The following is a 20710-nucleotide window of genomic DNA, read 5'->3' as shown; positions in this document are numbered from 1 at the left end:
CTGCAACCTCAACCTTCCTGGCTCAAGCAATTCTCCCACGTCAGCCTACCGGCTAGCTGGGACCACTGGCACCGGGCTAATTTTCTTATTTTTTGTAGAGATGGAGGTCTCACTATGTTGCCCAGGTTGGTCTCCAACTCCTAGGTTCAACTGATACTCCCGCCTCGACCCCCAAAGTGCTGGGATTACAGGCATGTGCCACCGCGCCTGCCTACTCTTTTAAAGACGCTAGGGATGCAAAGAAGAGACGAAAGCAAACACGAAACCTTTTTGATCTCAAGGAGCTAAAGGTCTGAGTCTGACACTTCCCATCCCACACACATATACAGAGGGAAGGATCTCTTCTCCAGCAAAAGTTTTCACGAAAGTCATCTCTTTCCTCATTGCTTAAAAGAAACAAAAAGCCAAGAAGCCGTTATGGAGCGGGTGTGGGGGCCTGTGACCTTTTGTCTAGTTGCCATCCTCCGGGACCAACAAGGGGTACATCAAATAAGGGACGCGGCGGCTAAAATGACATGAACATAGGAGTCCGCATTCTCTGAGATGTCACTCCTCCAGGAAGACCCAGAAACCGTGAATAGGGCGGGGTGGTGGGCAATATCTAAAGCGAGGTTTCCTGGGAACGCGATGCCACTGGCCAGGACGCTGGAGAGGGCAGCGGGCGTGAAGAATCCCTTCTCAAGGGGTCCGTTCCTGGGCCGTATATGGAGAAGTCTGTCCAAGCGTGTGTCTGTAAGGTCTAGAGCCGGGCGTGCATTCAGAATCCTCAAGCTCATCTATACTTGGACTCTGACCCTGAAGCGAGGCGGTTTCCGAAGTCTGATTCACCGAGGGGACAGGACCTATTTGGGGCATCCGATGGCAGCGAGAAGAGAAGGGACCCGAAATGCAAAATATTCTCAAGATGCAGGAGGAACCCCTCTCAAGGAGCGCCACGGAGAAAACTTCAGAGTACGGGCGCGATGATCCAGCACAACGCCAGGACCTGCAGCCCAGCCCACCTCTCCCCGGGCTGCTGTGGCGCAGGCGCAGTGGCGCCGCGCTCCGGCCCCAGCGCGCATGCTCTGCCCGGCTGCGGCGCTTCGGGCAGGCGGCAGCGGCAACAGCGGCGGCGGTGGCGGCGGCAGAGGAAGTTTCCGCTTTGCACTCCACCCCGGTAGCAGCTCCGCGGCAGGGACAGCTTCCTCCGGACGCTTGGCGGGCTTCGCTCTCGCCTTACGACAGCCCGGTCGGATCATGGGGTTGCCCAAGGGGCCGGAGGGCCAGGGTCTCCCGGAGGTAAGAACGCCTCCTCCTTCCCTGACACGTCGGGGTTCCTGAAGAGAGGGCCGAGCCGCGGGGCGGCGGGCTGAGCGGGCCCTGGGTGCGTTAGGGGCGCCCCGCCCCCTTCCTCAGGTGTATCCACCTCAGGGAAGCGCCGACCCTCTTCTTGGAGGCGGGGAGCAGGTACCCCTGCATGGGCAGGGGGCAGCGGGCGGGTGAGGACAAACTTAAGCCGCTCCCGGGTCTCTTGGGGCGGAGGTGGCCTTCCTAGCCCGACACCTGCTCTGACGCAGCCCCACGCGCCGCGGGGTCCTGGGCTCCCACCTTTCTCCCTGTCCGGGGCGGGCTCCCCCACCCCGCGCCGCAGGGCTAGCCCCGAGGGCCGAGGCTGCTGGGCGCTGGAGTCACGAGACCGCTCTCCGTGGCGGTTCGGGCTCGGGTGGTGCGAAGGGCGGTGACCTTGGGACGTCTACCGCCACCCCGCAGAGTCCCGGCGGCCCGCCCCACCCGCCTCGCTGTCGGGAGGGAATGCCACCCTCCTTGCGTGGACCCGGGCCGGGGCGGCGGGAGGAAGTTTGGGAGACTTGCGCGCACCAGGGAGGTGTCCCGCTGGGTCAGCGCGCCGGGGCGTTCGGGGTGGGACGCACTCCAGGGGTGCTGTGTGGCGGGGGACCCAGCTCTGGGCGGAAAGGTTGCAGCTTCTCCAGAAGAGGGCGGGGTTCTTTTCCAAAGGTGTTTGTTAAGTACTCACTCAGTGCTAGGGAGAGGGTCATCAGTGGTTTGCGGATTTCCACGTTTGCTGGGAATACAGGGAAAGTGTATTCATTTTCTTTTGGCTGCAAATACCACTTAGCATCTCATAGGTAGTTTGCATCTGTCGTCCCTTTCAGTTGATTTTACTCAAAGGCTAGTCTAGTTTACTGGATTCTGGAGAGAAATGGAACCCACGCCGCACCTCTGCCTTTTTCCTAAGGTTCTGGAGCAGGCATTGGGCAGGGTCACTGCTTGCTTGACGTGGTGAGTCGTCCCTTCGCACTTACCTGCCAGTGACCAATGTTACTCTTCTGCACTCCTCCCAAATCCTCAGTTCTTTCATATCACAAGTATCCACTAATTGAGGGATCACTGTGTTCTGTGTCCAGAAGCTGGGAATATATATAGTCTGAAAGGACAGATTTGTTTGTCAGTGTGTGCTCCCCGAATGCAAGTCCATTTTGTTGTCTTAAGAAAACCTGACAAGCATAATGTTGTCAGAACCCCTGTATTAGGTAAAATCTTACATGCACGTTGCTTGGGATGGGACCCAGGATAGTGAACAATAGGATTTGTACTGTGACGTTTGAAGTTTTCTTTTTTGCCACTTCTGTGTTCTAGGCTCTCGTCAAGTTTTTGCCTGGACTTTTGCTGTACACTTCTGTCTGGTCTCCCACGTTCTACTTTAAATCCGTCCAACCCAATATTCCACAGTACTATCAGTGGAGGTCTTTCTGGGGGGAAAATAAATAAATTAATTAATGAAGAGCAACCTGCTGCTGTATGTCCTTCGTTTAAACTTTCACTGACTGCTAAGAGGCCACACTCACCAGGTCAAGCAATAACTTATCATCATTTAGTTCAGAAGCTAGTAAATAGAAATATGGATAGTCTGTGTTATTAGGATGTCACTAGACCAGTTAATTCATTAAATTCATTCTTTTTTTTTTTTTTTTTTTTTTTGAGACAGAGTCTCACTCTGTCACTGAGGCTGGAGTGCAATGGTGTGAGCTCGGTTCATTGCAACCTCTGCCTCCCAGGTTCAAGCAATTCTTATGCCTCAGCCTTCCCAGTAGCTGGGATTGCAGATGTGAGCCACTGCCCTGCCCGAATTCATTCTTTTTAACCCTTTACAAAGATAGCTAGACTTGGCCTGCCTTCCAGCTTACAACAACTATAGTGGACGGAAATTGAAAGTTTATTGGGCTTTGTGTAAGAGCTCATTGTTGTTTGTCTTTGTCAGAAATTTAGCTTCAACAACTGGATGTATTAACCAGCCTGGTGGATTTTTATCGCTTCAAGAGAGGGTCTTTCATTCCCAGCAGATCAGACAGTGGCCCTTTTCCATTTGACTTCAGTGTTAATCTGCTAAGTGAATTTGGAGTCATACATTCCCATTTAGTGTCTTGTGCCAAAATTACTTCACAAGTCATGTTGCAAAAGTAAACTTCTCCATGCTAGGGGTGAGTGGATGGAAGCCTGGGCCTTGCATCTGTGGTGGGGTGGCCAGTGGGTGCCCATTAGATAGGTGTCGAGGCAGTGATGATCCTATTTTTTTTGTTTTTTTTTTTTGTCGTCTTCTCGTGTTTTCATAATAAATGATTGAACAAATGAAGTGTTCCTGTTTTACACCCCAGAAGTTTTAACAAAGTACTTACATTATCTCATTTTCTTTTTCTGCCGACTTGAACTACAACTACTCTTTAGCTTCTCTTTTCTTAGAGTGTTTTCACTTGTAGATGTTTCTCAACCATCCCAGATTTTTTGCAGAAGGGAGAGAAGGTGTGAATTATTTATATTAAGAAAATTTTTATGTCCACTAGGAACTAGTGAATGCTGATCTTCAGGATCCTTAATGGACTGGACCAGGGTCATTTCAGAGACGGATGTAGCTCAGTGCTGTCACCTCCCCCACGCCACTCCTACTCTATTGCAGGGGATTATCAGTCACTTTAATAATTCTGTATTAACTATATTTTAATATGTATACTCCCTTTCCTGGCAGTTTATACATCAAAATAAACTTCTTTCCATTGTCAGGGATGTGATCACTGAAACATTTTATTAATACATGACTGGTTTAGGTTCATTTACTTTATGTAAGCATTAGTAGATCATTCTTTATTTAATAAGTGTGTCCTTGGAGCTTAATGCTGTTTGGATTCAGAGGAGTAAACCCAAGTATATAATATATAGTCCTCTCCTTAATCAATCAGTAGTCCAGTTGCAAAGACAAGCATGTATATAACACTAGATATCTCACTTCGAAGAGGTTGATACTTAGTTATATGTACAGTATATAGTTGATACTTAGTTATATGTACAGAAATGCAGAGGAGAGTGGCCATTTCAGGATAGACTTGTGAGGGATGGTGTTGAATGGGAGCTGGAATTTGAAAGTGATTTCTCAGTGGTTAGAGAATATAGCCGTGGCCATGTCTTGATTGTTTTTGGGGTAGTTAAAGGATGAACCTGAAAAGATAGTTTGGTGGCCAAAGATCTGAATGTGAAACCAGACATCTGGAGTTTATCTTACAGGCAGTGTGTGTGGTGCATTGTTGATAAGGGCTGGGAGGGTGAGCTAAAGAGGGATAACATGAAAGCTGTGATTTAGGAAGGGATGAGCAAAACAAATTAAAGGAAGAAAGATGAAGAAGCATTTGCAAGAGTCCTGGAATGAAGTATGAATGAAAGGGAAGGGAAGATAAATGTGAGATGCATAGTAAAGGAAGACTTAACAGGCATTGTTGGGTAAGGGAGGACTCAGAGATGATTATGAGCATGTGAACCAGGGTATCTTATTGGTGTTTTATATAGAGAGATGGTTTTTTATTTTTGGTGGCAAAGGAAGAGAGGAAAGGTAGTTCATGATAGTAAATAGATGAAGGAGTATTAGAATATTTAGATGGATTTAAGTATTAGATAAAGATTGGGGTAAAAGGAGGATATAAATTAAAAATTTTAAATCAAAATGCTGAGATACGGCCAGGCGCGATGGCTCATGCCTATAATCCCAGCACTTTGGGAGGCTGAGGCGGGTGGATCATGAGGTCAGGAGATCGAGACCATCCTGGCTAACACGGTGAAACCCCATCTCTACTAAAAATACAAAAACAAACAAACAAAAAACCGGGCGTGGTGGCACGTGCCTGTAGTCCCAGCAACTCGGGAGGCTGAGGCAGGAGAATCGCTTGAACCTAGGAGGTGGAGGTTCTCTCTGGGATCCGAGTACAGTGAGCCGAGATTGCGCCACCGTGCTCCAGCCAGGGTGACAGAGCGAGACTCTGTCTCAAAAACAAAAACAAAAGCAACAAAAAAACAAAAAAAAAGCAAAATACTGATATACATATATTAGATGAATTTATTATTTTTAAGGCAATCCTATTATGTGGCAATAATCACCCTTTAATGTATCTGGGTTGGAAGCCTTTCATATATTTGTTTTCGAGATCGAAAAGGGAAGTACAGTGAGGGATACACGTTTGAATTCCCTTCTTCATTTCTATGCCTGTTGTCAGTAACTTCTGGATGAGTATAACTTTTTTTGTTTGTTTGTTTTTTAGAGATAGAGTCTTGCTCTGTTACCAAGGCTGGAGTGCAATGGCACAGTCTCACCTCACTGCAACCCCCGCCTCCTGGGTTCAAGTGATTCTCGTGCCTCAGCCTCCCGAGTAGCTGGAGTTACAGGTGTGCACCACCATGCTCAGCTAATTTTTTGTATTTTTAGTAGAGGTGGGGTTTTGCCATGTTGGCCAGGCTGGTCTCAAGCTCCTGACCTCAAGTGATCGGCACCCCCACTTGGCCTCCTAAATCGGTGGGATTAGAAGCCTGAGCCACTGTGCCCGGCCAAGTATAAAGTTTTTGAGACAGAGTCTTGCTCTGTCGTCCAGGCTGGAGTACGGTGGTACGATCTCGGCTCACTGCAACTTCTGTCTCCTGGGTTCAAGCAATTCTTGTGCCTCAGTCTCCTGAGTATCTGGGATTGCAAGCATGGGCCACCAAACCTGGCTAAGTTTTGTATTTTTAGTTGAGATAGCGTTTCACCATGTTGGCCAGGCTGGTCTCGAACTCCTGACCTCAAGTGAGCCACCCGCCTCAGCCTCCCAAAGTGCTGGGATTACAGGTGTGAGCCCCCACGCCGGCCCTAAGTCCTAAGTGTAAAGTTTTTTTTAGAAAACACCATAAAACCTTGTTCCTGTTTGTAAGGAGTCATAATCCATTTGAGAAGACTGTCAAAGTAAACCATGGGTTAGAGAAAAAGGAAGTATTGTGCTCTAACCTTCCTTTTCCCTGGATTCCTTCAGCATGTGATGAGTAGTGTATACTACTTGGGCATGTGTCTCCCTCAGCTATGAAGATTAACAGCCCATTGAGGACCACGGACCCATTTGTGACTCCAGCAACACTGTCCACATGCTTCTGTGTGACACTTGCTGAATTTTCAGAGAATCTATTGTGGTGATGTAGCCAATGTCATCTGCTCCTTGGCAATGAGCTTGTGGCATCAGGGGATATACCTGGTGTTCCTTTATTCAGCATATCTTTTACCAGCCAAACTTTTACCTTTTGTTTTAGGTGGAAACAAGAGAAGATGAAGAACAAAATGTCAAGTTGACTGAAATTCTGGAGCTCTTGGTTGCAGCTGGGTATTTCAGGGCAAGAATTAAAGGCTTGTCACCCTTTGACAAGGTAAGGGGAAATCTTTCTAACCATTACACTATCTTTTGTCAGAATGACATGGTTAATCATGGCAAAGAAAGGAGGAAAAGATGATGTTTTAACTTCCTCCATGTCTGTGTTTCCATTTCTTCCTAATTCAGATTCATTATGGAAGTGTTCAAACTTCTTTTCAAAGACAGAAATGATGTATCAGTGAATACGTCAGTTCCTTTTCTGTGCACAAAGCTTTAGGAAATGCAAAGAAGCAAAATAAATAGTTCCTTCTTTCAAGGAATTTACAGTTTGGGTGGGGATTATAAAATTTATGGAAAATAAAATAATCAGAGTTAATAATGAGCTATCCCAAGTCAGCGTGCTCACAGACGGTTGCCAGATATTCTGCGAATAGTAAATCCTCTGATTTAGGATGAGAGAGAGATCGCTATGCAATGAAATCTTTTAATTCAGCAGAAGCATGAATGATGATGCACAAATCATAGTAATAGGTGTTGAGGACACAGAGAAAAAACAGAGGCACAGTTCTCAAACAGCCCAATTTCTGTAGAGTGGGGATGAGAGACAAGTGAATCAACATGCACAGAATAAATGGCATGATGCAGAAAGTGCGACCGTGGACTGTGCACAGAAAGGACGCATTCAAATCAGACAGGGCAGGCTGTGGAAGACAGTGCTGAGTGCTCCACGGGGTCACAGTCCTGGCTGTGCCTAACAGAATCACTCTGAGTTATTTTATAATACAGAACCCAGGATTCACTCATTGAAATTTTGGTTAGCTAGGTCTGGGCTTGGGCCCTGGAATCTGCATTTTTATTGGGCAACTCATAAGAGTCTAAAGCAGCCAGGGGTAAGATTTACTGTTTTTTTTGTTGTTGTTGTTTGTTTGTTTGTTTGAGATGGAGTCTCTCTGCCGCCCAGGCGGGAGTGCAATGGCGCAATCTCGGCTCACTGCAACCTCTGCCTCCGGGATGCAAGTGATTCTCCTGCCTCAGCCTCCCGAGTAGCTGGGATTACAGGTGCCTGCCACCATGCCTGACTAATTTTTGCATTTTTAGTAGAGAGGGATTTCACTGCGTTGGCCAGGCTGGTCTCAAACTCCTGACCTCGTGATCCACCCGCCTCGGCCTCCCAAAGTGCTGGGATTACAGGCGTGAGCCACCACGCCCAGCCTTACTGTTATTTTTTTCTAATATCAAGCTGTGTCTGAAAAGGATTTTGTTTCAAAGTGGGTTTTTAGTCTTACTCTCATTTGCATCTCAGAGAATTCCTGAGGGAAAAGTAGAGCCAGGGATTCTCAGGTAGATAAGAAAAATAAGATGTATGGAAACAAAATGTCAGCCTTGCTGCCCATGTGTCTGGTCTATAAAACACAGAATTAATGTCTGTCCTTTTGACTATAAAGAGGATCTATGTACAGTATGTTCATTTAATAATAAAAGTCAGCTCCTCAGTCATGCCAGCCACATTTCAACTGCTCAGCAGCCACATGTGGCTAGTAGCTGCTGTACTTGTCCTTGCAGATAACGGAATATTTCTGTCACTGCAGAAAGTTTTCTGTAACGGTGCCATTTTAGATTAATTGTACTTGATGGGGTAAGGAGGACACACTCTCTCTCTCTCAAGATATATAATTTTGTATGTTTACTGAGTCTATTAGAGCTATTTATAATCCATCTACCTTCCACTTCTTCCATTCTCCTCAAACTAAAAAGAGAAAACAAATATTTTCTTTATGTCTTGCAGGTAGTAGGAGGAATGACTTGGTGTATCACCACTTGCAACTTTGATGTAGATGTTGATTTGCTCTTTCAAGAAAACTCTACGATAGGTCAAAAAATGTAAGTTTTTCTATGGAAAACCTAAAGGTGGGGAGAAGGGAACTAACTTTTGAGTGTCTACTGTGTGCCAGAAGTTGGTTGGACACTTTACATAGTTTATTTTAACTTTTATTACAAGAGGTATTATCCCTGCCTTACAAATGAAACTGAGACTGAAAGAAGCCAAGGTCACACAGCTAGATCAAAGTTTGTAGTGACTACTTAGTTTATCTTTCAAAGACAGCTCATATCGGTGGAAGTTGATTAGAAAGAGGAAAGGAGATGCTTTCCTTCCCCATTGCCTCTGTGTAAGGCAGAGCCTCACTTTGCCTGTCTTCGAGAGAAAGCAGCATGGTCTCCTTGCTAGAGATCTCACCTGAGCATACCCTGCCCAGTCTTTTGTAGCACAGCAGCTCACCAGGGGCTTGGCCATTTCATTAGACCATTTGGGATACCTGGTTCTTCTCCCAGCCTTCCAGTGGGTCTCTGTGTGGCCTTGGAACAGCCACTCCTTCTGTGGGCCTCAGTTCTTCTATCCGTCAGAAGAGAGATTCCTGACCTCAGATATGTGTGATTCTGTGACAGTCTGTTTATTCATTTTTCTGAAGTATTACCTTCTCCCAAGAGAAAACACTTCCAAAAGGAACAAAGGGGTCTTACAAATAACAGGAAGCAATAATGGTGGGAAAATGGAGCAAAGGGGGAAAAAAAGTGGGGACAAAAGGCAGAGTTGGGGTAAGACTACCACAGTGATGGATCACAAAATGCTTTGTTTTCCTACTATTGGCCAAAGATTTGCCCCTGTGTTTCTGGCAGCCAAGTGGAGGTGGTATCTGTGAGTAACTGAGCATCAGGAGTGTTGCAGTTTACTTTATATTTATACAGCATTTTCCCCATAAGTTTCTAATTGCCTTTGTTTTTTTCTTGTTGACAAAAGAAGCATATGCCTTTAGCTGTAGCTCAGATCAGCCAGCTTTTTTTTTTTTTGAGACAGAGTCTCACTCTTATCACCCATGCTGGAGTGCAGTGGTGCCAACACCACTCACTGCAGCCTCGACTTCCTTAAGTGATCCTCTTACCTCAGCCTCCTGTGTAGCTAGAGCCACAGGCATACACCACCACGCCCAGCTAATTTTTAAATTTTTTGTAGGGATGGTGTCTCACCATCTTGTCCAGGCTGGTCTTAAAACTCCTGGGCTCAGGCAATCCTCTCGCCTTGGCCTCCTGGGATTAGAGGTGTGAGCCACTGCCCCTGGCCTGTGCTTCTTAATCAGGCTGTTCATTAGCATGAATTCTTTGTCTTCTTGAGGATGCTTTTCTTGGAAGCTTCTGTCTTTGAGCTGATTGCTTCCTATACCTGTGGCACCCTTGATGTGCTGGTATTTCTTTTCATTGCATTTTTTCTGTGCTAGTTTTACCATTTCTTGGATCCCACATGTGCTTTCTTCCTAAATTCCCCTTGAGTTTTCCAGTGGTTGTTAGGCCCTGTTTTCATTTCGATATCCTTAGGGAATATGGTAGACTCCCATCAGTGGCAGCATTCCATTATACTTTTAATAGATATGGGAACACAGTATTTTTCTATGTCTTCTCAGTTCCTTGTCTATATTTCTGAAATCTAAAAGACACTGAAAACTGTTTTTTCTTCTTTTAGGTTTAGATACAAAGCTTATTTGGGAGCAAAACATAACCTGAATTGACTGAATTTATAGCTTTATTGATCCCACTTATGTGACTATTTATAAGTTTTGCTAAATAAATTTTTTTTTATTATAGAGTGTGACTCTAGATTTTCCTGGGTTCTTACATAATATATAATATGTACCCCTTAGGTATTCTAAGGAACTAAATCTAAAAAATTCAGAATTCTGAAACACATCTGACCCAAAGGGTTTGGATAAGGGATTGAGGATGTGTTATATTCTCCGGTAAGTGCTTGATGTGTGTCTCTTAAGTGCAGAGCCATGAACTGTAACTGTGGGCAAAGCTGGAGACGGGTTCACGTGACTAAGGACCCACCAGAGTCAGCAGTGCATCAGGTAGCTCATTCTTTATTATCTGTAGAAGACATGTTATAGCCACAGGGTACTGAGTCATCTAAAAATCTTTTCTGTTTGGTTTTGGAATGTGTTCTGTTTGGTGTTCCCCCCCCACCATAGAGTTTCTGGTTAGGTGCAGTTTAGACTAAAACTGCCTTATGTTTGCAGTCTTCCGGTATATCTAGTCAATTTAATGGGTGGGTGGACGTATGTCCAAGGAGCACACTTGCCTATTGAGGGCATGGTTGTCTCTCAAGCTGTCTTCTTTATGTGCCCAAATGAGGCCTTGTTCTCTGTCATCTTTCTTTGCTGAGAGTTCCATAAGCTTCTATCGTCTACTTCTATCCTCTCCTGAAGCCCCATTAACAGAGGGTCCTATGGCCGGAGGCCCATAAATGGGATTTTACATTTATAACTGAGTTCATTTCAACAACAAACATTTTATTGGGCATCTGTGTTCCAAGCACTTGCATGTGTATTTTATTATTTTACCTTCACTACCGCTTTGAGTAGGGATTATCCCTGGTTTTATTATAGGAGTATTGGACCTGGACCAAGTTACTTGCCAAAAGTTTCAGAGTTGGTGGAACTTGAATTTAGACCCGGGTTTAATTCACTGTCTTTCAAGCTGTTTGCAGTGGAGAAGAAAGCAGTGCACTGAACACTCTTAAAAACTAAAGGAGTCAAACTAGCCACAGCTGGGCATGTTAAAATCTTAGTCTAGGAAACCGGCCTGGTGACCTCTGCAATTGTTAATTTCTGTGATTTTTAGGAAATCTGAAGGATCCACCTAGAGCCGCAGGTAGAAGCTGAAAGGGGATTGTTAGATTTCTGGAAGAAGTCTTTCTCACTTTCTTTCCCTACCCCCAGCCTGCCTGCATTTTCCTCCATGTCCTCACCTTGGCTGCCAAGACTGTCCAGACTTGGCAGTAATTTCTGAGAGGTGGGTTTAAGAGGGTTGTAAATCCTAGGATGACCCGTGATAGCCTTCTCTCTGGGCCTTTATGAACTGGGTGAGTAGCCTGGCTCCGAAGAGTGGCCAGGAAATGCCATGTCTGAAGGCAGGGGGTTAGGCTGGATGGTGGTGTGGGTCCCAGCCTCTTGTTTTTAAGCTACTATGTATGGTTCTAGGCAATTGGTAACTCTATGCAAACCAATATATCTGTAGCCACAAGAGGGAGCTCTCCTCCTGCTGAACCAAAATGTAACCAAGGAAAGGCTGTATTGATCACGTGCCCCTGCATAGTTAGTTGGGACCTGCATTGAGCAAAACCAGGACTGATATTCATTTTCATTTGCTAAGCTTGGAGTTTAGGCAGCAGTACCAGTTGAACACTCATCTCTTCTTACAAGTTTCAAGGAAATTAAATAAGCTATGAGAGTCTGATGGAGATCAACATTTTAAAAAGCTTAACAGAGAACCTTAGATATGTTGCCAAATGGGTTTGTTAGTGCTTCACTACCAAGCTATCCCATGTGAGTCCCAAGCAGACCTGGACAACCACTGGCTTCCCCTGTGGGGCAGGCAACATATCTTATGGCAGAAAAGATGCATGTGTCCCAAAGACAGGCTGCCCAGAAAGGAAGGGCACCAGGAGTGGCTGAGAGCTGCATGAAAATTTTCTTCTTCCTCTCAGGACTTTTGTTTTGTTTTGTTTTAAGAGACAGAGTTCCACTCTTGCCTGGTCTAGGGTGCTGTGGCGTGATCTTAGCTCTCTGCAGCCTCAAACACCTAGGCTTAAGTGATCTTCCTGCCTTAGTCTTTTGAGTAGCTGGGACTGTAGGAATGCACCATTATGCCTGGCTAATTTTTAAATTTTTTTATGCAGACAAGGTCTTACTATGTTGCCCAGGCTGGTCTCAAACTCCTGGCCTCAAGTGACCTCCCTCCTTGGCCTTCCAAAGCACTAGGATTACATGCATGAGCTACCATGCCTGGCCCCTCTCAGGACTTGTGGATAAATCACTCTTCACCCCTTCTTCTGTTAGGGAGGGAGGGTGAAGGGGAAGAGGCAGCAAATATTCTCCTATATGCTTCCCTCCTAGGAGGAAGATACTCCCTCTCTTCTATGAATGTGTGCAGTGAGGGATTAATCTCCCCCCTTCCATATTTTTTTCTATTAACACATTGGATCTGACATTTGATCTTATGATCAGTGGGGTGTTACTGTTGTCCTCAGCAGTTTTAACCTTGGTCCCAACTTGTGAAGCTATTTTCCAGATACCAGACACTGTTTCTTAATGTGTTCTCTAGTGCCCATTCCCTGGGGGGCTGTTTTAACTTTAGTTCCTAGGTCACCTAGTTACTGTTAATACTAAGACTGAGGGGTGAAACCTACTAAGTGAATCATAGATAAGACAGTAATAACTCTCACCCAGCCCTGAGTCAGATGTTCATCTTGAGGGTATCTGTCTCCTTGGAAGATTATTGAACTGCAGAAAGATAAAGGTGGACAAGACTTCTCTGAACAAGAAACACTTGGGAGACCCAAAACTTGTTGAATTTGAAGCACCTAGTAAGTTCTAAGTGACCCTTGTTTACCTGGACCTTTGTCTATTAGAACATAGTACTATATTTGTTTATAAGGCCACAGTAGCTGCTGTGACTGGCTAAGATTTTTTTAAAGGGTCTTGTGTGGCAATGTAACCTATTCATGTAGGCTGAGCCAGAAGCTCCTATTTCTCCAAATGTCCACAAGGCCATGCCTGGTGACTGCTTCTCAATGTTCCCAGGCTACATACCAGGGCTTTGGGGTCAGGCACACCACTGAATAGTATCTTTTCTCTCCCCTTGAGTCTGATCCAATTAAGATAGTATAAGAAACAGGAATCACATAGCTAGAGATGAAATGCCCACTGATTCGAGAAGGGGGTTTCAGCTGCAATAAAACAGACTTGCATACAAATCCCTCCACCAGTGCTGCCATAAACTGTCCTACCCCAGCTCAGGCTGAGCTGAGAAACCTCCCTAGCAGGAGAGGATGCTTTCCTCCTGACCTACAGAGAAGAAAACTCTGAGGCCTCAGGAAGCCTGGTTCCTCCCTTCTCAGTCCCACCTTGTGGTCTTCTATAGGAGGAAGACTGAGGCGAGGTGTTAGAGAAAGGTCGGTGTCCCTTATAAGAAGCAGAAAATATCTCTTCTGTATGGAAATGAGAGTGAGGATATACAGTTCCCTCAACTCTAGAATTTATTTTAGAGTATCAAAAAATTAAAGGCTACTATTTATTTTAAAAATATTCTTGTACCAGAGTAGAGAACTCCAAATCTCTTTTGGAAATGGGGCTCCATGTTTCATGTTAATATTCTGGGTACCTGGTGTAAGGTCTGGTAATTATTTGTTGCCTGATATTTAGAATACTTTTTTCAAACTTTTAGAAAAAGTAGATCAGTAAAACGAAATGTAAAAAGAATACGGGGCACTAATAACTTTTTATCTTACTACATAAGGAAGTTAAAAAATAGTAACGACTACCTCTAATGTTACCATCATTTCACAAAATATTTTACATCAAAAAAAGTAGGAAGAAAAACATTATAGAATAAAGGATGAAGGCAGTTTTGTGACCACACACCTACACACCACTAAATTGTGCTTATTTTTCTCATTTTGCAGTCATCTAGGAGAAACTTGTCATGGTCTGGACTAGCCTGGCATGGAAAAGTCCCAGATCCGTCTGTGATGCTGCCCAGACTTTAGAGATGCCATAAAGGCCACTTAGTATACCTCACTCTTTGCTTCTTACTTTTTCTGAACAGAGCTCTATCAGAAAAAATTGTCTCGGTCCTGCCAAGGATGAAATGCCCACACCAGCTGGAGCCCCACCAGATCCAGGGGATGGATTTTATTCACATATTTCCTGTTGTTCAGGTGAGAGCCTCCGTGTGGTTTCTTGTCCTCTTAACATCAGAATTCCTGTGATGGGCCTGGCTTGTCCTCTAATGGGTCTGTCTGTCCTGAATCCTGAATGTAATGGGCGTGGCTTAGATTTGGTACAGCAGAACATGGTGGTGTTCGTTGTTGTCATCTTCAGAAGATTGCCAGTCCTGCATATACCCTAGTTTCATGCTGTCACCTGATAAGATATTTGAATGTTCTCATCTGACTTTTCATTGCCTTTTTGGTGAAAACAAAACTCTGTAGCCTGGTATGCTCTGTTCCCTTTTGACCTATCCAGCTTGATTTCATTCCTTGCTTTTCTTTGTTCTTTTTGTTCTAGCACTCTCTGGCATTCATTCAGATTTCCCCAGGTTTATTCTTCCACCTGTCACAGTGCTTTTGCGTTGCTGGTTCCTTGGGCTGGAATGCTCTTCCATTCTCTCCTTACCTGTTTAATTCATATGGCTTACTTCAACCCTTCAGATCTCAGTTCCACCAAACCTCTTCAAGAAAGCCTTCCCTCATCCCCTAATCCACAGCATGTTCCTTTATGGTATGCACTCCTATGGCCACATTCCTTTCCTTCACCAGAATCTTACAGCAGTTTGTAATCATGTGTATCCATGTGTGTGTGATTGTTTATCTGCTTCTCTCATTAGACTCTTAAGCTGCATGAGAGCAAGTCTGCATGGCTGTCTTGCTTATTGTTTTGTTTCCAGTACCTACCAGAACATCTTACAATTTGTAGATATTCAGTCCGTATGGCTAAATGCCTAAGGGAGAGACTTCTCTTTGCCTCCAGCTGTTTCCCAAACCCCTATGAATAAGTGGCTCATGCTGTACAGCTCCCAACCAGCCGGCCCTCCATATTCGCAGCTCCACATCCATAAATTCAACAAACAATGCATCAAAAATGTTTGGGGGTGGGTGGGGGGAAACACAATAAAAAATAACAATACAACAATAAAAAGTAATATAAATTTAGCAAGCTGGAAAAAGAAAGTAATAAAAATTTAAAAATACAGTATAACATAACTATTTACATAGCATTTACGTTGTATTAGGTATTATAACCTTAGAGATGATTTAAAATAGAGGGGAGGATGTGTTTAGGTTGTATGTAAATACTGTGCCATTTTATATCAGGGACTTGAGCATCTGTGGATTAATATCTAGCGGGTCCTGGAACCCATCCACCACAGATTCCTTGGGACAACTGCATTCTGTGCAGTTCTTCTCTTCCCCTCTAGGCATCTTAGAAAGAGGAGGAGCAAAGGGACTCAGGTGTGTTGCCCGCTGTGTGAACACTACTTCCCATCTGACTCTAATAGAGTTCTTTGAAGCATTTATTATAATCCCTTACATTTGAGGAAAGTGAGAAATGTAATTTCCTTACATTTGGGAAAAATGAGACTGAGAGAAGGTAATTGATTTGCTTAAGGGCGGAGAGTGGACAAGCAAAGGTTACAGTCTAAACTCTGTCTCCAAGCCTGTGCTTTTTCCACTCCACCATTCATGCAGCTGCTGAGAAGGAAGCTACACAGCCCTTGAAGCTAGAAGTTTTCTAGTTCTGTGTTAAGATTTTGAAATATAGGGGTCAAGAGTATGGACACTGGAGACCTCCTGGGTTCAAGTCGGTCACTTTCTAGCTGTGTGACCTTGGGTAAATAACTTTCTGTCTGTTAAATAGAAATAAATAATAGCACCTACCTGATAGGATGAGAATTAAGTTAGTTGTACGTCTAAAGCACTTAGTTGAAAGACTGATCATTTTAGTAAGCGCTCTCTAAGTGTTACATAGTTTGTTACTGTTATGTGTTGAGCCTTCCCCTCTGCTAGACTTCAAGCCGAATTCCATGAAATTTGTAAATTGGAGGCCAAGACTTTAACTTAAAATTTATTGGTATGTTTGTTAGCCTTTCTGTCTTTCTTACACAAGGGGACACTACCTGATCATTTTTATGAAAATAGGAAGTTGGGGCCCTGTGTTGATTATTATTGAAACCTCCAATATCATCAAACTGTGAAGTTGTTACCTTTCCCCCAAAACATGGATCTCTGGAGATTAGACCTTTTTTAACCCTGCACTAGGACTTTGGAGGCAAAAAAATCTAGTCAGGTTGTGAGACGAATTGGAAGTGATCTTCTGCAGTCAGTTGGGTGTTTTGAAGGTCTGAATGTTCTCCATTGTGAGTGGAATGCTAGAGGGTCTGTCTGGATGGGAGGGCCCAGGCTAGTGGTTACAATTTCTTAATTTCATGGACCTGTAAAATTTTAAAGCAAAAATGGAGGTTGGCCTAGGGTTGCCACCTATAGTTTTCCAGGCAAGGACACTTTAAAAAATAACTACAATCTTGCTTTATCATTTCATAAAATAATGGCCATTTAATTCTCAAACTCAAAAAAAAGCAGTCCTTGAAATTAAATACATATAACTATGATGAAACTCACCATGTGCCTGTAGCTTTTGCCTGTTTTTGTTTGTTTGTTTTGTTTTCCCCCTGGGCACTCGTGAAAGAATAATCACCGGCCAGCAGTTGTAAGCCATTGACCTACTTCTCTTATGTGATTCTAGAAGCCCATCATCCGTGTTCACACCATTTTAGCAAAGCTGTAGTAACTTTCTCTGGATGCAGCCAAGAAAAAAGCAGATCTAATTTCTGGCCCCTGGTAGTTCTAGATCATATCTTTTTCTCTTGGGTTGGACATGTGACTCCTGTGAAGGTCAGTATTTTTCTTGGGTGCTAGGGAACCTGTGGCAGAGCTAGACTGTCCAAGAGTTTCCCTCTATAGCCTTTCATGCTGGAAACTCCAAAACATCTGTTAGGACTCAACAAGCTTTCCCTTCATAATGGGATCATGCTCTCCAGGATCCAGCCAGGCGGTAACTCAGGGTAGATCTGGGATTAATGGGAGCAGCTCTGAAAGGGAAGCAGATGTGAAAAGCCAGAAACTGGGTCTCCCAATTCAAAAGAAAGCAGGGCTGAATTGAGTTGAGCAATGAGCCAACTGCCTTAGTTGGCCCTTAGTTGTCCTGGACCACTTAGTTGTACTGGGATGGAGTACAGGTGAGGGACTACAGTCGTTCTCAATACTCTCTGATCTTCTGTCTCTGCTTCTGGATTTTAGTCTTTGCCTGAGGTCACTGTTTGGGGGTGAAGTGGTAGAAATATATAGAAGATACTGACAGCAAGGAATATTCCTCAGAGTTATTTGCTCTATTCTGAGCAGCTATTTCCTAAACATGTGCTTTACTTGAGCTGGCTGCGCTTTGTGAACAAACATCTGCGGGAACACCGTGCAGCACAGTGTTATGTGCCATGTGCCTGCTTTCCTAGGTAGCTAACCCTCACCAAGTGTGATATGCTGTTGGCGAAACACAGCTACTATCCCAAAACTGCTTTTGAGATGCAGTAGCTTTCTCTGGAGAGGGAGTGGCACCCCTTCTGTGATGTTCTTCAGTAATAAAGGGAGTGAATGAAGAGCCGGGGAGGAGAAGCAAAGGTTCTTTTTACACTTTACACCCTTACCCTCAGAGCGGGTGGATCTTCTGCAGGTTTTTACCCTCAGAGCGGGTGGATCTTCTGCAGGGTGGTGTTTTAATGATAATAACTGGAGTTTTCAGTTGGGAGAAGTGAAGAGCAGCTGTTTCTGGGTATCAGCCTAACAAAGCTGGGAAACATTTCATGAAACCATTTGTCCAGTCTTCGGTGTAGGATAGTCTCTTGAGTTGTGACTCCCAGCTTTGCAGCTGGCTAGCTATGGATCCATGAGTAAGTTATATAGTCTCCCGGCACTTCAGGTTCAGTAAAACTCAGCCAGTACCATCCGACATTGTGAGGATTAAGAGAGAATGTTATGAATGTCAGGATAAACCAATGCCTTCAACTGCGTACTCAGTATGCACCATTGTCAAATCTGAGTATTTTGGACATTTTTTCACTTGTCAAATGGGGAGTTACACTAGCATTCTCTGTGGTTCTCTCCCTTTTCCCTGGTCTGCGGTGTAAGGAGCACAAGAAAAAGAGATTTACATGAAGATCTGCCAGTAGGACCAGGAAGTTGGGAGATAGCTCTGTTTGTTTTGTGCTTCAGGTGTTTACAAATCACTCTACTACTTGTGATTTCATTTACTCCCATGTTAGGTCTGTGAGGTGAAGGGAACAGATATATTTTACAGAAAGGAAAACTGAGGCTCAAGGATGTGAAGTAAGGCTTTAAAGCTCCTGCACGGCTACTCAGCACTAGGTCCCATTGGATCTTAACATCTCGGATACCCAGCTGGTTGCTTTTCCTATAGAACAGCATGTGTTGATAGCTTCTTATCACCTAGTCAGTTCAACTATGCTGATTTGAGTTCATGAGTTGGGCCATGTCTGAACTGGCCTTCACTGCAGTGGGATGTTGTCCTTAGCAACTCATGTCTTTTCACTTTCTTCCCCAGTGGCTGGTGAAACGAGCTATAGAAACAAAAGAAGAGATGGGTGACTATATCCGCTCCTACTCTGTATCCCAGTTCCAGAAGACTTACAGTCTCCCTGAGGTCAGTATTGTGATTTTATTTTCTTGTCCCACTGAGAAACAGAGTGCACACTTAGAGACTCCCTAGCAAGGAGCAGAGTAAGCTCAGGCTCCCCTACGTTCTCAGCCCCATTTGGCATCATTAGTGCTTCTTTACATAGCCACTGAGTGCAAAGCTCTATAATTCTGTCATTTTCTCTGAATTTTAGTGTTTGATCTAGAGCTTTTATTAACTTACAAGAATAATAGTTGATTTTTGTATTAAGTTTTTTGAGAGGCCACTTGCCCAGAACATCCTATAGTAACAATTTAATAATAATAATAATAATTAAAAACAATAATAGCTAATAGCCATCATGTATTTACTACATGCTAGTCTCAGCACGTCTTATGGCTTTTATTCTTTAATCCTTACTGCAACCTGAGATGGGCGTTTTTATCTATCTCTGTTTCATAGACAGAGAAACTGAGGCTTAGAGGTTAAGTAACTTACCTGAGGTTTCAGTGCTTAAGAGGATTTGAAATGAGAACTCTTGTCTTAAGCACTATTCCTTATGACCCCCTTTTTCTTACTGGCTGTGTAGGGATCTATGTTGGAGCCATCTGCAGGGTTTGTAGCCTTTTCCCATGGAGAATATATTACAATTTGTTCGAAAATTGAGACTTCGTCAGGCAAAGTAGTGATGAGATGAGAAGTCAATTTATAAGACAGATATCTGAGTGGTCCACTTGAGTTTTAATTTTCCCTTGGGATTTGTTTAATCGCTCTGTTTTGTCTTGTAGGATGATGACTTCATAAAGAGAAAAGAAAAGGCCATCAAGACAGTTGTGGACCTCTCAGTAAGTCCCCTGGCCGTGTTCTTCTGTCAGAGCCCTGTGTAGCCTCAGATAGCCCTTTGTTAAATCACAAAAGCGCTGCTCCTGAGGCTTCCATCTACGGGGATCGCTTAGGAGCTAGACTCAGATGGCTGTGTGAGGGAAGCCCCGCCTGCTTTACTGCTCAGGGCCAGGACACCGGTATGCACAGGGAGAACCTGCCACACTACTGTTCTGTCTCCTCACTTCCAGTTTTAAGGGAGGAATAGCCAAACACAGAGCCCTTCCTAGTTTATCCCAATGGCAGGTATAAACTTTGAATAGCTCTGAAGAGCAGATGATGAATGGGGATGATAACTTGAGGTTTCTGTCCCACACCCCCCTGATGGCTTTGCATAGACAGAGTAGCCTCTGAGCTGTGTGCGGGAAGCTCTGGGATGGCGTTTGTCCCCATTCACAGTACGTCTTAATCACAATGAGTCTGCACATGTGTCCCAACTTCGCCAGCACGAGGGTTAGTGGAACCTTTGACCCTTTACAAAACACTTTGGGCCAGAGCTGTGGAACCTTGTTAGCTGTACCCTCCACCCCCAGCCTTCCTACCTGAGCTGAAGGGAATGAAGCCTAGGTGCCTGTGTGCACAGTCTCTCTCTCCTGAAAATAATGTGTTGTGTTGTTTGGCATGCTTTTTACTTCATCTAAATTATGTCATACATCTAGTTGGTTTTCATAGTTGCAAAGTTTCTTGTATTAATATGCCACCCAAATGAAATATCAGATGTACTTCTTATACAGATGGCATGGGTTACATACCTTGCGTCATTGTAAAGATTGGCATTGCCTGGTGTTTGTGGCTTTGTGAACTGCCTACAGAGTCTTTCCAGAAAAAGAATTCCAAACTGGCTTATCTTAAAAATAAATGTGTGGTCTACCAAGGTGATTACTC

The 20710-nt window shown here is 44.3% G+C and overlaps 1 protein-coding gene and 1 long non-coding RNA gene across 9 annotated transcripts in view; one reads left to right on the top strand and one right to left on the bottom strand.

Annotated features, from left to right (window-relative positions):
* The first annotated feature begins 1033 nt into the window (after nt 1–1033).
* CCDC93 (coiled-coil domain containing 93) overlaps nt 1034–20710 on the top strand; it is a 98539-nt gene continuing 78862 nt past the window's right edge. For 3 of the 8 annotated variants that reach the window (XM_016949310.3, XM_024354635.2, XM_016949309.3), the window contains exons 1-6: nt 1067–1278; nt 6592–6705; nt 8437–8531; nt 14307–14418; nt 18872–18970; nt 19732–19788. In XM_016949310.3, coding sequence (XP_016804799.1) covers nt 1237–1278; nt 6592–6705; nt 8437–8531; nt 14307–14418; nt 18872–18970; nt 19732–19788 — 519 coding nt within the window. In that variant the 5' untranslated portion in view covers nt 1067–1236. Of the gene's footprint in view, nt 1279–6591; nt 6706–8436; nt 8532–14306; nt 14419–18871; nt 18971–19731; nt 19789–20710 lie in introns of all 8 variants that reach the window. The other 5 variants (XR_010149653.1, XM_024354636.2, XM_054678745.2 and 2 more) reach the window with 3 other exon arrangements.
* LOC107973747 (uncharacterized) lies at nt 16786–19834 on the bottom strand. The gene is made up of 2 exons (XR_001716146.2): nt 19442–19834; nt 16786–18887 (listed from the first exon to the last, which is right to left on the bottom strand). It is a non-coding gene; the product is annotated as an uncharacterized LOC107973747 (long non-coding RNA).

This window comes from Pan troglodytes, chromosome 13 (genome assembly GCF_028858775.2).
Source record: "Pan troglodytes isolate AG18354 chromosome 13, NHGRI_mPanTro3-v2.0_pri, whole genome shotgun sequence".
NCBI classification, from domain to species: Eukaryota; Metazoa; Chordata; class Mammalia; order Primates; family Hominidae; genus Pan; species Pan troglodytes.
This window is presented reverse-complemented; position numbering and strand designations above follow the sequence as displayed.